The sequence below is a fragment of the Stegostoma tigrinum genome, chromosome 23 (assembly GCF_030684315.1).
Source record: "Stegostoma tigrinum isolate sSteTig4 chromosome 23, sSteTig4.hap1, whole genome shotgun sequence".
In the NCBI taxonomy this organism is placed as follows: Eukaryota; Metazoa; Chordata; class Chondrichthyes; order Orectolobiformes; family Stegostomatidae; genus Stegostoma; species Stegostoma tigrinum.
Window position 1 is genome coordinate 22,278,771 of NC_081376.1, and position 15,870 is coordinate 22,294,640.

Sequence of the window (15,870 nt, forward strand, 5' to 3'; positions counted from 1 at the left end):
TAGGGTCTGAGGCATATATTGAGTCCTCATGAACCCTTAAGAGCTTCAGCCCTGTGTCATGGTGAAACATAGTCTAGCTGAATGCTGCCTCTTGGACAACTCTTGTACATAAGTTACAATCCTCTTCTCTTGTCTAGATCTGGTGTTTGGGGAATGAGGCAGAATAGATCTGATACAGCTACAGTGATGACTCAGTAAGGACCATTTTTAGGTTGGTAGTGTATGCTGTGATAACTGATCCATCCTGGGGGTGTTGGAGGCTACATACAGTAAATATCACTAGAGAAAAAGTCAGAGAAACTAATGGTATGAAAAACTGACAAGTCCCTGGGAGCTGATGGATTTCATGGAAGGAAAGTAAAGGAAGTAGCTACTCAGTGGATGCACTGATAAGAATTCTTGGAAAATTACTAAATTCTGGAAAAGTCCCAAAGGATTAGAAAATTACGCCAACAAGTGAGGGAAGTAAAATTCAAGTAGTCATAGGCCAGTTAGTTTAACATCTACTATTAGGAAAATGTCAGCGTCTGTAATAAAGGATGTAAAGGCAGAGCGTATGGAAATATGTAATATCAACTAGAGTCTGCTGCCGTCATGAAGGGAAAGCCATACCTTAAAATTGATTAGAATTCTTTGAGGTGGTAACGAGCAGGATAAATAAATGGGAATTGGTAGGTGTAGTATATTTGGATTTCCAAAAGGTTTTTGAAGTACTGCACGTAAGACTACTTACCCTTGGATAGTGGATTGCCTAAGTTGGAATAAAACTATCATTTTCAGGATGACATGCTGTAACCAGTGGTGTGCCACAGGGATCAGTGCTGGTGCTACAGTTATTTGCAATATTTATTAACAGCTTGAATGCAGAAAGTAAATGTGCTATTGCTAAGTTTGCCTTCCCACTTGTGTCATCCACAAAAGAGGATCAGATGCAGTTTACACAGGAGTCTAGACAAATAAAGTGAATAGACAAAAACATAACAAATAAATTGTAATATGGGGAAAAAAATGAGACTGTGTGTTTTGGAAAAGAGTCTGAAAGAGCTGACTATTGTTTAACTGGGAAGAGTTTGGAGAAAGCTGCATCATAGGGATTTGGGGACTCTCCTGCTCAAATATTAAAAAAATTAATATCCAAATTCAGGCTATGTGGAAGGCAAATGGTCTGTTGGCCTTTTAGAATAGCGTTGCTTTAAAAAAAGGGAAGCTTTGCAAGTTATACTGGGCACCAGTCACATCGCACTAGAATTGTGAACATGTTTAGTCCCCATTTAAGGAGACATATATGGATGTTGGATGCAATCTTTAGGAGGTTCAGTAGGATGATTTGGGGTATGGATATCGATAGAAGCCAGAACATTTTCGTATGGATTAGCCTTGATAGGTAGTTACAGAGAGGTGGTTTCCTCTTGTGGAACAGTCAAGGCAAGAGGGCATAATCGCAGAATAACGGGTCACCCTGAAGAGGAGATGAAATTCTTCTGAGTATAATGAATCTGTAAAATTGTTTACTGCAGAGAGCTATCACATTTGGATAATTAACATTTTCAAGGCTGAGGTAAATTTTCAGTTATTAATGGTATCAAGGGTTATGGGGAAAAGTGCAGGTAAGTGGAGTTGAGGTATATCAGATCATTAATTGATCTCGTTAATTGGTGAAACAGATTCGATAAAACATAGGAGAGGCCATTAAATTTACAGAATAATAAGTTGTTCTACCTAGTGAAAGTAAGATGAAAATTGCTACTTGGAGGAGGCTGTGCTGTATTTCATAGTAACAGATTTATCTGGAGAAAATGCTTTTTGGTAAATGGGGATAAGAGGAAAACTGCTTTGTGCCTGGGTATTGTGTTAGTGAAAGTGATCTACTACATTTGTTTTGTGTATGCCCTGTGCAGACTGTGTTTGCTTGGTTTTTCTTCCAAATCCCCATCTCAAATAAAAAGTACAACTTCTTAATTTTAGCACTAAAGCATCAGAGCAGCTTGTGTTGACAAGAATATCGCCTGAGCCCTTTTTTTTTTAAATTTTGTGTTTAATAAAGGTTGGGGAGACCCTTGCAATGTTCAGACAAACTCTGAATCCTCTTGGGGAGAGCCACCAGCTCTAACTGCAACAGTGGACAATGGAACCGCAGCCTGGGGTCAACCCATGGACACAGGAACCAGCTGGAGAGAGCCAGTTAGTGACAATGCTGGTACCTCTGGATGGGGTAACACCCCAGCTGCCCCACCACCTCCAAATAGACCTGGTAAAGCTCTTAATACTTTGTCATTTCCACTGGCTGCATATTTTGAGAGGAGGTTTGAATCATTATGCATTGAGGCTTTGAGTAATAAGTTCCATCCCAAGTTTAATTTATTATATGTAGCATTAAACTTTACCTAATGTTCATTAAATTATTAAGTATGCCGTCCTCCATTTCATTTAACCCCTTTGCCAATTGTGTAGATGCTGCTCTGAACATTCGATGCAAACATCTTGACTGTTTATAAAATGCCCTCAATTACCTTTGAATTCTTTACTCGATTTGTTTCCCCAGTGATGAGAGCTTTTTGTGTTCAAGCACATTGTCAGATTGCCTGTCCTTAAGGCACTTCAAATATCAAGTCTGAAATAGGCAACTAGTAAAAACATGGTCAAGTTTTTCCTCCCCCCTCATTGCCCATCTCATGGTCATCTCTGCAATCACCTAGAGTCTGTCAGCTTATAGTTTTCGTTGGGAAAATGAATATATATTTTAATATAAATATAAAAAAAATACACAGGTTACTCTTCCTGTGTAGTATTACAAGAATATTCCTCCAAGGCACATTATGGTATTTTGTCATCCTGGCTAGTAGTTGGGCCTTCCATTCCGGTGTATACCATGGATGAATGTTGTAAGTAAATTATGGAAAACATTATTCCATCAGTTCGGACCAGATCAACATTGTTCTTTTAATGTTCACAAGCTTTGGTTTCTAAATCAGGGTGAGGGATAAATTCAGACTGTGGTTTTCTTAGTAGTTGTAATCAGTCATCTGTTCTTTACAGTGCCCAAACCTATGCAAGATGGCTGGGGTGATGAGGAAGCATCAGTGCCAGGAACTCGTCACTCTAGCTGGGAGGATGAAGAAGGAGAATCTGTGATGTGGAACAGCAACATCTCACAGGATAACACCACCTCTTCAAACTGGACATCAAAAAAGATAGCTCAAAAGGTAGAGATTTTTGGCATCTATGTTGCTTACACCTATACCATTGACTTCAAAGATGTATATGGTTTTATGTCTCTTTGTTTTTTAAAGCACTCGCTAACTAACCTTGCGGACATTTATATGTACTCGCTGGATTTTCGTAGTACGATGAAACCCTGGAGTTGTTGCAGTCTTGGTCACCATATTTAATGGGGAATATACTTGCATTCAAGGCAGTGCAGTGAAGCTTCACTGAATTAATGAGTGTGTAGCCATACGATGAGATGGCTAAGTATATTAGGTTGATACTCTGTGGAGCTTCAAAGCATGAGAAGTAATTTCATTGAAATGTAGAAGATTCTGATGTGGCTTGACAGGGAAGAGTTTGGTCCTCTTACCTGAGAACAGCATGCTGCCTCAGGATAAGGGACTAGTTTGGGACTTAAGTAAAATACTCCTTCGGTCAGAGTTGTGAAATTTTGGATTTCTCTACCTCAGAAGGGTTGGATGCTCCATTGTTGAGTATTTTTAAGGCTGAACTAGACGCTAGAAACACATAATATGGGGGTAAATGGCAAATGGTGTTGACACCAAAATGAACCACACTATTATTGAATAGTGATGCAGTCTGTATGATAGAGATTTTATTTCTAATGTTCTAAAATATTGATGAACTGGTGTTAGCTGTAAAAAGTTTAAGATAATTAAGTTGCCGTCAGTTTAATATATCAAATTAGAAGGGCTACTGCAAATGCTCGTGTATTGCTATAAATGTTACTGCACTGGAGATAATAGTGATGTAATCAATCAAAAATCATATTTTGAGGAGTTGGCTTTGGTGCTGTCAGTGCTTTACTTCTGGTCCACCTTCAGATTGTGCAGTAGAAGATTACTGCAAACTGGCACATAGTGACCAGCATGCCCCCCCATCTCTGACTGTTCAGCTTGGTCTCAAGTATGGGTGTGATGCAGAGAGGAGATACGGGTGAGCAAGTTATGAACAAAAGCAATGCACATTTTTGTATCTATATCACTGTGAAATAGCATCAGGTTATGTATGTGATGACTGCCAGAGTTATGAAGCAAACTTATTTTTACATGTATTTGGGTTTTTAAGTATGTTATGTTCTGGCTTATTTGTTTCCATTGTCCCTCATGATTAATTTTTTCATTTTAGGGCATGATGAAAGGAGGAAGCAAACAAGATGATATGTGGATGAATCAATTAATGAAGCAATTCTCTAACATTGGATTTCCTGTAAGTACAATTGATAACAATGAGGTTTCATTCTCTCTCCCATCCCTTTGACTGATACAATGGAATGGGCCCTTGTCCTTATCACTAATGACCCTGACCAGAGCTGGAGTTTTTCTCTGTGGGACAGAGTGAAGTCAGGAAAATGTATCTGTGATGTCGTTTCTGTTCTGACGTCTTAATTCAATTTAATTTTCTGGTAAGTAAGAACCCGATTTCTGTCAAACAAAGAATGTTGATTTTAGTTCTGACCTGAGGTGTGATAATGGCACAAGTGTTTTAAGATTCTGAAATTGTTGATAAGAATGGTATTTATGAATGTGACATCTTAGCAGGAACTCTGTTGTTTCTCTCTAATGGTGGAGCTGAACTGAGTGTCCTTATTGATGATGCTGCAATATGGAGTACAAAATCTTACTAAATACTGTTTTGTTAACTGTCAAGAGTCAACGTTCATTATTTCTTTAGTCTCTTTTGAGAAGCCCTACTCATTTCCTAAGATCCATTGTACTTCTGCCCTTGCTATCAAAGTTTCAGTGACACCTGAGTAGTGTTGTTTCTCAGTAGTGATGTTTTTCAATAAAATTCAAGATATAGAACTGAAAATTACCTTTTGCTGCTGCTGACATCCACTCACCTACCACTGCATCTCTTGGCTGAGAGAAGTGACCTTTTTGCTAAATCTGGTTGAAATGGGACAACATACGGGATTGGAAGAAATTATCTTTTAGACTTCTAATTGATAGTAATGTAAATATACCTGAATGCAGAGTGTTGCAAATGTTTACGGTGATATCTGCATGTTACAGAGGGAGTCTGCTGAAGAAACCAAGAGCAATAAGACGGACATACCTGTTGGTAAGCTGCTATTGCAGTAAAACTCTTAACATCTGTCACGCTCAGCAATTTTCAATCCTGAATGCAGTCATTGCTCATTGACTACACTTAATAACAATGATAAAACCTGTCTGACTCCTGCCCTTCCAGGTATGTTAAGAGATAAAAGAATGGAAATGGACAAGCACAGCATGAACATTGGTGAATACAATGGCATTATAGGCAAAGGACATGCTTCTCGTCCTCAGATTTCCAAAGAGTCTTCCATGGAACGCAATCCTTACTACGATAAGGTTAGCATTCCTTCCATTTCTGCCTATGTGAGAGAAACAGATGAGTGCCTTTTTAATCACTTCTAGCTAATTTTGCAGATATAAGTGACAACAAAGTAAGGTATGAAGCTGATTTGATTCTAACTTTTGATAACGGGCGATTACTACTTTTTATCTGGATTCTGCATTGATAGCAAGACCCCAGCACTAATTCAGCATGAATACTGATGATAAATATCTGGTCCTTCATGGTGGCTTTAGTTTTTCTTGCTTTGAAACTAGGAATTTTTGTCACTGGGCCCTTGTCTGATGTAAAAGCAATATTTTGATTTACTCAGTTCATTATCATGCTGAAATGTTTTTCATCACAATGTGGCTGCATTCACTTTGTTCACTGCATCTGGAAGTACTAGTCAATATTTGTAATGTGACTTGTTTTTACATTATGGACTCCTCTTGGTAGCAGGCCATTTAACTCTGCTCGTGGACTTCAAATAGATGCTAACCCTTCGTCTCTTCTCTTGTTCCTACCATGTCCGCTTTTCTGCTGCTGATGGGCTTTCCGTTGTGTGCTTTTTCCAAACCCACTTCCCCTGCCCAGCTGTCTTTGTCTCTGTCCAATCAAGATGGCATTATAGCAGAAGAGCCCCAAAACATATCGTACATGTCCACACCAAGCGTGAAGCTTCCCCTTTCAAACAGTGCACTACCTAATCAGGCCTTTGGCTCAATGGGGCTGGGCATTCAAAACTTGAATTCTGTTAGACAGGTGAGTCTGTTCACAACCTGCTGTGTGCATGGTGTCAATTGTAATGTGTCAAGTGTTAACATTCGTTTTGGTGACATATCCAGGATTATTCTCAATATTTTGCCCTTCCTTATTTTTGCTTCATTATTTCTTTTGCCTCTTCTTACCTTCTCCCAATAATCCCGATCAGAAAGCAGGCAGTGTCTGGTGGTGCAACTTTGAGATGCTTGTATTTTGGCTTTGGTATATTTCCCTTGAATTCTGGAAATCTTTGTAATTTCAGCTCTGACACTTAAAAGTAGGGTAAAGAAATGATGGCACAAATGAGCAAGCAAAAGTAGAATGTTACAGTGCCAAAAATGTTTAACTGAGCCTTTTAAGTTGTGCCAGCTCACAGGAAAGAAAAGGCTACCTTCTTAATCCCTTTATTCTGGCCTTTTTATGTGCCCTCACTTTTTAGTTGAGTATTTGTTAACTCCCCTTTTAAATACTTCTTTATGGACTCCACTGTTTCTGTTCAGCTTGCATAGTGGGTAATAAGTCACTGCTCCTCATCAAAAAGCAGTTACCAGATCCGTTATATTTTACAGATCCTCTGACAAAGATCATTTATAGATGACGATCAGAACTTCGATCAGCTATGAATAACAGTATAGTCTTGATATTTTTTCATATTTTTGTACAGATATTACTGACTAGTTGAGTGCAAATAATACTTGGAAAAGTAAAACTGTCATAGATACTTATTGTTAGTGGTACAATGATGCAAAGAATAATAAGCAATTCCTCTTTAAGGGAGAAAAGGAGAGTTTATCTTTGTAGAATGGGTAAAGTAGGTTAATTCCTATCTCTTTCCCTTCCACTATCATAGGTGAGCTCGAGTTGAAGCAAAGTTGAATTACTATGTAGTATATTTAGTATTTATAATTTTTGCAGAAAGTGGCAAGCTAGTCATTTAAAAGAACAATGTCAACACAAATAGGGTCTTCATGGATGGTTGGGCTCATTTTAAAAAGATTTGACTGACATTACAAGCGTAGAGGAGCTGTTGGTTCAACTTAATTCAGAATGAAATGGAGCAGACAGCAGACTCTTGATGTGATACTTGTTGAATATTCGATGCATTGTTATCTTATCATTCCGTCACTGTCTTTGGATCTTTCTGCAATTTACGGTGTTCAAAATAATGAATCTTTCTACTGCTGCTTGTGCTCTTATTTATAGAATGGCAATCCTAACATATTTGGCGGCAGCAATGCAGCAGCACAAGCCAGGGGCATGCAACAGCCTCCAGCACAACCTCTTAACTCATCTCAGCCTAATCTCCGCGCTCAAGTGCCTCCTCCATTGTTATCCCCTCAGGTACATGCCTTTTGACTTCTTTTGGGATTTCCTTTGCTGTTCAAAGTTTTCCTTAGATCCCTTTGTTCCTTGACTTAACCAGAAGCAATAATGTTTGGCCATTTGAAAAATTTTGGCCTTCATTTTTGGTGTATGGTGAGCTTAATTATTTGTGTTCTTTGAGAGGAAGGTGTTGTGATGTCTCAATGCAATTTGTCTCAAATTATTGGGGGTGAGGTTATTTCTGGAGAGGCATGGGAAGAATATCCTCGATTGAGTAACAGTGCAGAAAGCATTTTTTATCAATATCTCTTGAGCTGTGTTTTGAACATTGGGCCCCACGTGACTTTATATTTCATTGTCGTTCCCCTTGTCTGCCATTACCTCCAGGATGATGGCTCTGCAAAGAAGCATTTGCATGTTTGGAATGCAGTATCTTCTCTACATTCTCTTTTTCTTTCTGAAATGCAGGTTTGTATGCCACAGTAAAATCAAGCTAACAGCTAAAAAAGACTCTGTTGCTGATAGTTTGTTGCGACAGGATTGTGCTATCCATAAAACAATGGAGCAGAAATTATGCCATTCAACCTGTTGAATCTTCTCCACCGTTCGCTCATTGCTGATACGTTTCTCAACCCCATTCTCCTGCTTTCTGCCTGTAATCCTTGATCCCCTTGACCAATCAAGAACCTATCTATCTCTCTCAAATATACTCGGTGACTTGGCCCTCTCCGCTTTCTGTGGCAATGAATTCCATAGATTCACCACTTTCTAGCTGAAGAATTTTCTCCTTGTCTCCGTTCTAAAGGGTCTTCCCTTTACTCTAAGACTGTGCCCTCAGGTCTAGTTTCTCCTTCCATCTTCCCAACGTCCAGTCTTTCTCACTTGAAAGTCTTTATGTAAAGTCTTCATTGGCAGTGGTGCACCTTTTTTGGCATGTGTAATAGGATGCATTTGCGTACCCAAGGCAAACAGTATGGCTACTTGTTAATATTTGCACGGTGTGCTGTCTGAGGGGAAGAAGTGAGTCACTCCAGCTTGTGCTAGAGTTTAGGAATTGCAGCTAACTGTGGGAGTGATTTTTCTTTTTAAATGTGATTCCTGAACCATACAAAATGTTTTTATTTATTACAACCTTCCAAATATGACCAGAGGCCACTAACCGCTAATATTAGCTTTGGCCTGGAGAAAAATTAACAAAAAGACAGAACAGCTGAATGTTTAAAGAATGTTTGAATCTGAGTAATCTGTCATAAATTCTTTTCTGCTCTCTTAAAGGTTCCAGCATCATTACTGAAGTATGCAACAGCTAATGGGAGCCTAAACACTGCACTATTAAATTTTGGCCCCCAGCAGGTAGCCATGCTGAACCAGCTCTCTCAGTTGAACCAGCTGTCTCAACTTTCACAGATCTCCCAGCTACAGGTACAGCAACACTTTATTTCTATGATTTTATAAGAGTCATATAGTATGGAAACAGACCCTTTGGTCCAACTCATCTAGTGACCAGATAGCCCAATCTGACCTAGTTCCATTTGCCAGCATTTGGACAACATCCCTCTAAACCAGTTCTTTTCATGTGCCCATCCAGATGCCTTTTAAATGCTGTAATTATACCAGCCTCCACCAATTCCTCTGGCAGCTCATTCCATACACGCACCATCCTCTGTGTGAAAAAGTTGCCCTTACGTCCCTTTTTAAATCTTTCCCCTCACCTTAAACCTATGCTGTCTAGTCTTGGACTCCCTTATACTTGGTTAATCACCCTATCCATGCCCCTCATGATCTTATAAACCTCTATAAGGTCACGTCTCAGCCTCCAACTCTCCTTAGGAAAAAGCCCCCAGCGTATTCAGCCTCTCCCTATAACTTGAACCTTCCAGGCAACACAACATCCTTAAATCTTTGCTGCATCCTCTCAAATTTAACAACATTTTTCCTGTAGAAGAATTGCCTGTATTATTTTAAAAGTGGCCTCACCAATGTCCTGTGTAGCTGAAACATGATGTCCGAACTCCTATACTCAGTGTTCTGATCAATGAAGGCAAGGGTGCCAAACTTCATGTTCTACCTGAGACTCTGCACCTGCATCCTTTGGTCTCATTGTTCGGTAACACTCCCCAAGGCCCTACCATTAATTGTATAAGTTCTGCCCTGGTTTATCTTAGCAAAATTATGTTTGTCTAAATTAAACTCCATCTATCACTCCTTAGCCCCTTGGCCTGTCTGACCAAGGCCCTGTTGTACTCTGAGATAATATTCTTCACTGTCCACAGCCCTAACTATTTTGTTGGTATCTGCAAACTTAGTAAGTCATGCCGCCTGTATTCACTTCCAAATTATTTATACGAGTGACAAAGCAGTGGACCCAGCACAATCCATGAGCCTGGTCAAAGATCTCCAATCAGAAAAGCAACTCGCTACCGCTACCACCACCCTCTGTCTCCTACTTTTAAGCCAATTTTGTTTCCAGTTGGCTATCTTCTCCCACATCCCATGTGATTTAACCTTACTAACCAGTCTACCATGCAGAACCTCATCAAACACTTTGCTGAAGATTGCACTCTGTATCTTGAAGCAATGATCTGCTTCAGCATGTAGAGAGTAACATTTCAACAAGTAGGAGAGCTATTGGACCTGAAAGTCATAAATTCAATCCCTAACCTGCGCGAGAACAGTTGATCTCAATGAGGGATTGGGTAGGATTGCTGTAATAGTTATGTGGCTAGGATTAGTCTGGATTCCTGCTGCCTGCTGATTGTTCTGTGTCCCAGCTGTAAGCTACTTGTGTTAGGAGCGTGCAGGATCCACCATGCTGCAGTGCCACCTGGATTCAAATTACTTGCTGACACTTGAATAAAGCCTACTGTATCATCTCTCAGATGAATATTTATGGTGTTGGATATTTGGCCAAAGAGATTAATGAAGGACAAGTTAACGAAGCAGTGTCTGCTGACCCTTAAACCATCTTAAAACATTCAGCTGGCAGTGAATGGCAAGTTTGGCTTTTTGGAGAAAACACCTTTGCCTGTACACACTCCCCCTCCCAAATGTATCACAATGCTTTCTAAACATCCCTCAAAGAAAATACCTGCAAATTGAACAGGTTTGAATTTGTCCTGTGGTGTGCAATTAATGAATCCGTCTAGGAATAAAAGGGAGTGAGTATGTTCCAGAAAGACAGGATTTCTGTTTCCCCATACCACTACCTTCCTGGCACTGTGGGGAACCACAGGCTGAATGGATCAGATTGAGTGGAGGGGGGAGGCTGTACTTACCTTAATTTATTGTGCCGATAATCAGTGCTCCATCGATCAGTAAAATCTGATAAAGCAAAGAGAAATTTATTTGTATCTAATACTGTCAGCGCATTGTAAAGTTATGCTGAAAATGCCTTCTTAAGATGTGCAGGCTTCTAGGTAGACATTAAATCAAGGTTCTGGTAAACAACACTGTCACAGTGGTACTCATCTGACCAGGGCTATGCCCATCTGGAAATTTACCCTACTGAACATTACCCCACTGTGGTGACTTAGAAAAGTCTACATCCAATGCTTTGCCATCTTCTTCCACTCGAGGTTGCAGTTCCTTTGGGTAAAGTACCATTCCTCAGAGCCTAAATAAACAAATTAAATATCATTATGGAGGTCAAAACTATAGAATGTGACAGATTCAATCCTCCCCATTGACCAGGTTTTCAATGTCTACTGTGTGATCAGTTAGCCACTAATTATCGATTTTACACTTCTGTGTCCTTTCTTAATATTAGCGACTGCTGCTTCAGCAACAGAAGGCACAGAATCAGAGGAACGTGCCTGGACCCATGCGTCAGTCTCAAGAACAGGTAAAATCTTCTAGAATATTCTTGATTGCTAGATATATTCTTTGAAAACTTAAATATAGCATTGATTTCAGTGAAACCATATCACAGTGTTCTGTATTCTGGTCAACTGAGGCCAGTGCCCCATTATATAAATTCTGGCTTGAACCCTGCCTGTCTGTGCAGCAACTCTGTTGTAAGGGTGGTGCATGCACTGGAGCTGCGGTGAAGCTGTGTGGCGCTGGTGGTGAATATACCAGAGCCATGGTGGTGGGGTGGCAGAGGTGCCAGGGTGGATACTGTGCAGGGGGCTGTGGCAGAGGCAGTGCTGAATGCTTGCATATTTGTTGGTTGTTACTGTGCTTGAATTTGATCTGATCTGAGTCTTTTTGCATGTGCTCAAACCATTTTGGATTATCTCCTTCAATGAACCGATCATGAATATCAAACTACACCAATCCATACAGCCAACCCACCCCCGCCCCTCTTCCGCCTCCTCAAAAATAAAGCCACTCATTACCTGTTCAGTTCTTCATCTCATCAAGCAGAACTGCTAATTTAAAAGGGGGCAGCAACTAAGTTCTGGCAATGAAGTAAAATCCTTATCCAACCTGAATTTCTAAAATCACTAGATTTTAGAATGTTAAAGTTTATGTTGCTAGTATATACTGTGGGGAGGAGATAAAAGTGACTCCCAACAAAGACTAACTTGGCCTTGGAATGTATGACCACTAAACGTCTGTTTTTTCCCTCCCCACATGTTCAGGCTGCTCGTGTGCTCAACATGCAACAGATGCTGCAACACCCCCGTCAACTGGAAACAAGCCTCCTGAAGCAGCAGCCTCCGCCGCAGCATCAGCCCTCCATGAAGCCCTTCCCGGAGAACCTCATGCCCCCCACCCCTCACGAGCTGCAAGCGAAAGAGCCGTCTTCGCTCAACTCATACAGCAGCTACCCTTTAGGTGGGTTTCCACAACCCAGTCAATCTGATCCCGCAGTGTCACAAGCTGCTCACCTTTCCCCAATGCCCTCTCAGTATCCTATACCTAAAATGTTTCTTCCTGACAACAGTCCTAACCACAACCTCCTCAGCCCTCCACTGTGTAATGCAAACAACCACATACCAAGCTCACCCATCCATCAACATGCAGGAAGGAAGCCTGTCACTCAAGAAAGGTCTTTGTCAAGAGGTGAATAATCTGTTTGTATAATCTTTTGCTACAGAAGTATTTGAATAAAACTAAAGGTGCCCCATTGTCTTGCCACCTGTTGTTTCCTTTGACACTTGCTGTAAATTGGAAAGCAGACCAAAGGCCCTGAGTTGAGGTCCCACCAGAGGCATGTTCTGGGATTGAATTTAATAATGCTGGTAATATGTAGACTGACACCGGAGAGAATTGATCTTAAGCTGTCAGGCTGTTCTTTCTTAAAAAAAAAGTCCTTAACATTTCTGCCACTGGCCTTCAGGGAACAAAATTTGCCATAACTGCATGGTTTGACTGAGATGTGACTTGAGTCTCGCCCTTGATGACACGTCAACCTCTGCCATGTGAGTCTGTCCAGGACAGAATGGCTGCTGACATTTGGTTGTCATGTTCAGAGGAAGATTGAAGTGCCATTGAACTGCTGTACTCTGTAACTATCTCACCAAGTCAATATCACTGCAAAGGTGGAGGATTGATGGTTACCATGTTTGATCTTTTGGTTCCTAGAAGTGGCATTGTGAATAAAATCAATTTACTTTCATAGGCTTGAATCCAAACTTGAATGTACCCCTGGATTTCGGCAGTATTGTTAACCTGAAAGAGCCGCAATCCCAACAATCCCGACTGAAGCAATGGACTGCCTCAGAGAACCTTCCTGTTAATTCCTCTCTAGATCAAAACTCCAGCAAACATGGTAAGACACGGTAGATTCCCTAACACACAAACGGGTAAAATATTAATTTCTGGTTTTTTGCTATTTGAATAGCCTGCTGGGAGAATCTCTGAATCGTGGAATTTTGTGTCTTTGCTCATGACCTATAAACTGCCACTTTTATGTGGGTGTTTGTACTCTTGCCATTTTATTCTTTACTGCACTGTTTAGTGGTGAAGTTTAAAACAAATCATGTTTTCTCTCCCTAGGTGCTACTTCAAGTGGTCTTAGTATTTGTTCTGGCAAGTTGCTTGAAGAACCTCCTTTTGGTCACTTTGACATTTCCATGAACTCTCTGGCCAGTCCTCCTGGATCTATTGGAGATGGCTGGCCAAGTGCCAAATCACCCAGTGATAAGCTGTCTAGCAATGTTAATTGGCCGCCAGGTAAGATATTGTGCACTGGCACAACTGAAGTTAGAGTTAGATTTTTATTTTCAAATAACTTCAAGTCCAGTTTCAAGATTACGTTGTCAGTGATCAAGCAATACGCCTTTCAAAGTAGTGAAACATTATAAGATACATCAAAGTGGCAGTGCAAAATAAAACTTGATGAGTCGTATGAGATTAGGGAAGATGACAGAAAGCTTGGTCAGAGAGATCAGCTTTAAAGGAAGCCCTAAAGAATGATAGCAGTTAGAAAGGATTTGAGAGAATTCCTGATAATGCAATCATGTGAAAAAACAAAAATAGTAAAAAGGAATTTAAGTTACCTGCAATGAGCGTACCCATTAACATACAGAGGGATCTTGGCATACAGGTCCCAGCACAAGTAGATAAGGTGGTCAAGAAAGTGAATGGCACCTTGACAGGCACGAGTAAGCAAGGATTAGGGAAATCCATGTAGCGAAGAAAGGATTTTAGTTTAGAAAGGCATTGTGTGTCAATGCAGGCTTGGTAGGTTGAGGGTCTATTTCAGTGCCATACTGTTCTTTGACACTAACTGTACTTGTTTATGGTAATTTGAATCACCATGTATTTTTTCCTACAGTGGTCAACAGAATGACCAGTGCCTTGGATGGTCTTTAATGTACAGCCCAACAAGAGGGAAAGACAGGGAGTCAGAGCCAAGGTTCCTTGGATGACAAGTGAGGCAGGGATCATAATGATAGAGAAAAATGCTATATGCTGCATGTCTGGTTGAATTGAAAATGAGACCAAATACAATAAGTTGAGAAAGGAAGTGAAGGAAGAGTGAGAGTGACAGAATATTAAAAATTCGACAGCAACTAACATAAAAACAAACGTAAATGTTGCATTAAATAAGTAGTAAGAAATGTTGAGCCTATTTGGGTCAGAGATAATGTTTCAAGACACAGGACAAGGTTATAAATCTGAATGAGTATTTCATATTGGTATTTATTAAGGAACAAGATGCTGAGAAAATACTGTCAGAAATGAAGGTGAAGGTAATAATGGAAGTGGAAGTTCCATGGTGAGAGAACTGGAGAGACCTAACTAAACCAGATAGCTGTCGTCTCAGTTTGCTAAAGCACGTGGGAGTAGAGATGGCGAAATGTATTGCTGCTCATTCCTAAATTGAGGGGAGATGTCAAAATTGAGAAGTGGGAAATGTAATACTTGTTCAAAAAAAGGATGTAAGGTATTCTTCACAACAATTAATTGATGAGTTTAACATCTGGTTTTAAAATTATTAAACAGGATAAAATTGAAAGGTACTTGGAGAGATTTGAATTAAAAGGTCTTGAGGGCTTTCCTTCATTAAGAGGTGAATTATGCTTGATTAATTAAATTTTTTGAAGTAACACGAAGTTGTTGAAGCTATGCAGTGAGTGTTGTCTGTATAGATTTTAAGAAAGATTTTGACAAAGCTGCATGAAAGTCTGGTTAATAAAATTGAGGCTGTTGAAATAATAGATAAATTTGGAAAGATAATTGGTTCAAGAAGTGAAACATCAAGTTACATTAAATTGTTTTCCAGACTGGTGGATGGATGATAGCAGTGTTCTCCAACGTCAGTGCTGAATCAGTGCCTTTCTCAAGTAAATATTAAGTAAGATTTCAAAATTTGCCAATAAGAACAGGCTTGGGGGGATTGGCATACAGTGAAGTTGATATCATTTGAATGTGACAGGACATAATTAAACCAGCTGTTTGGAGAGAGCAAATGATCGAAGCTGAAATGTGAGGTCATGCATTTTGATAGAAACAATAGGCAGAGGTACTAATTACTCAACAGTTCTAAGTATTGTACTGGGACAGACACCTGGGCGTTCATGTACATAGATCCTTGAAGGGGGCAAGATGTGTTGAGATAGTTAACAAAGCTGATGGGATTCTGAACTTCATAGCTGCTTTTGTACTCAATATCTCTATATTTAGATCACAGCACTTAAAGGTCCTTGACAGCGTGCAGAATAGAACATAGAAAAGTACAGCACGCTACAGGCCCTTCAGCCCATGATGTTGTGCCGTGGAATAATCATAATCCAAAAATAAAATAACCTACATTCCTCTCAATTCACTGTCCATGTGCATGTC

The 15,870-nt window shown here is 40.0% G+C and overlaps 1 protein-coding gene across 11 annotated transcripts in view; it reads left to right on the top strand.

Annotated features, from left to right (window-relative positions):
- The window catches only part of LOC125462131 (trinucleotide repeat-containing gene 6A protein-like), a 231,933-nt gene that overhangs the window by 193,677 nt on the left and 22,386 nt on the right, over window positions 1-15,870 (top strand). For 4 of the 11 annotated variants that reach the window (XM_048551711.2, XM_048551709.1, XM_048551710.1 and 1 more), the window contains 12 exons: window positions 2,045-2,251; window positions 3,037-3,203; window positions 4,357-4,437; window positions 5,244-5,292; window positions 5,422-5,564; window positions 6,145-6,312; window positions 7,516-7,653; window positions 8,911-9,057; window positions 11,402-11,476; window positions 12,219-12,642; window positions 13,202-13,351; window positions 13,579-13,755. In XM_048551711.2, coding sequence (XP_048407668.1) covers window positions 2,045-2,251; window positions 3,037-3,203; window positions 4,357-4,437; window positions 5,244-5,292; window positions 5,422-5,564; window positions 6,145-6,312; window positions 7,516-7,653; window positions 8,911-9,057; window positions 11,402-11,476; window positions 12,219-12,642; window positions 13,202-13,351; window positions 13,579-13,755 — 1,926 coding nt within the window. The remainder of the gene's footprint in view (window positions 1-2,044; window positions 2,252-3,036; window positions 3,204-4,356; window positions 4,438-5,243; window positions 5,293-5,421; window positions 5,565-6,144; window positions 6,313-7,515; window positions 7,654-8,910; window positions 9,058-11,401; window positions 11,477-12,218; window positions 12,643-13,201; window positions 13,352-13,578; window positions 13,756-15,870) is intronic. The other 7 variants (XM_048551715.1, XM_048551718.1, XM_048551717.1 and 4 more) reach the window with 5 other exon arrangements.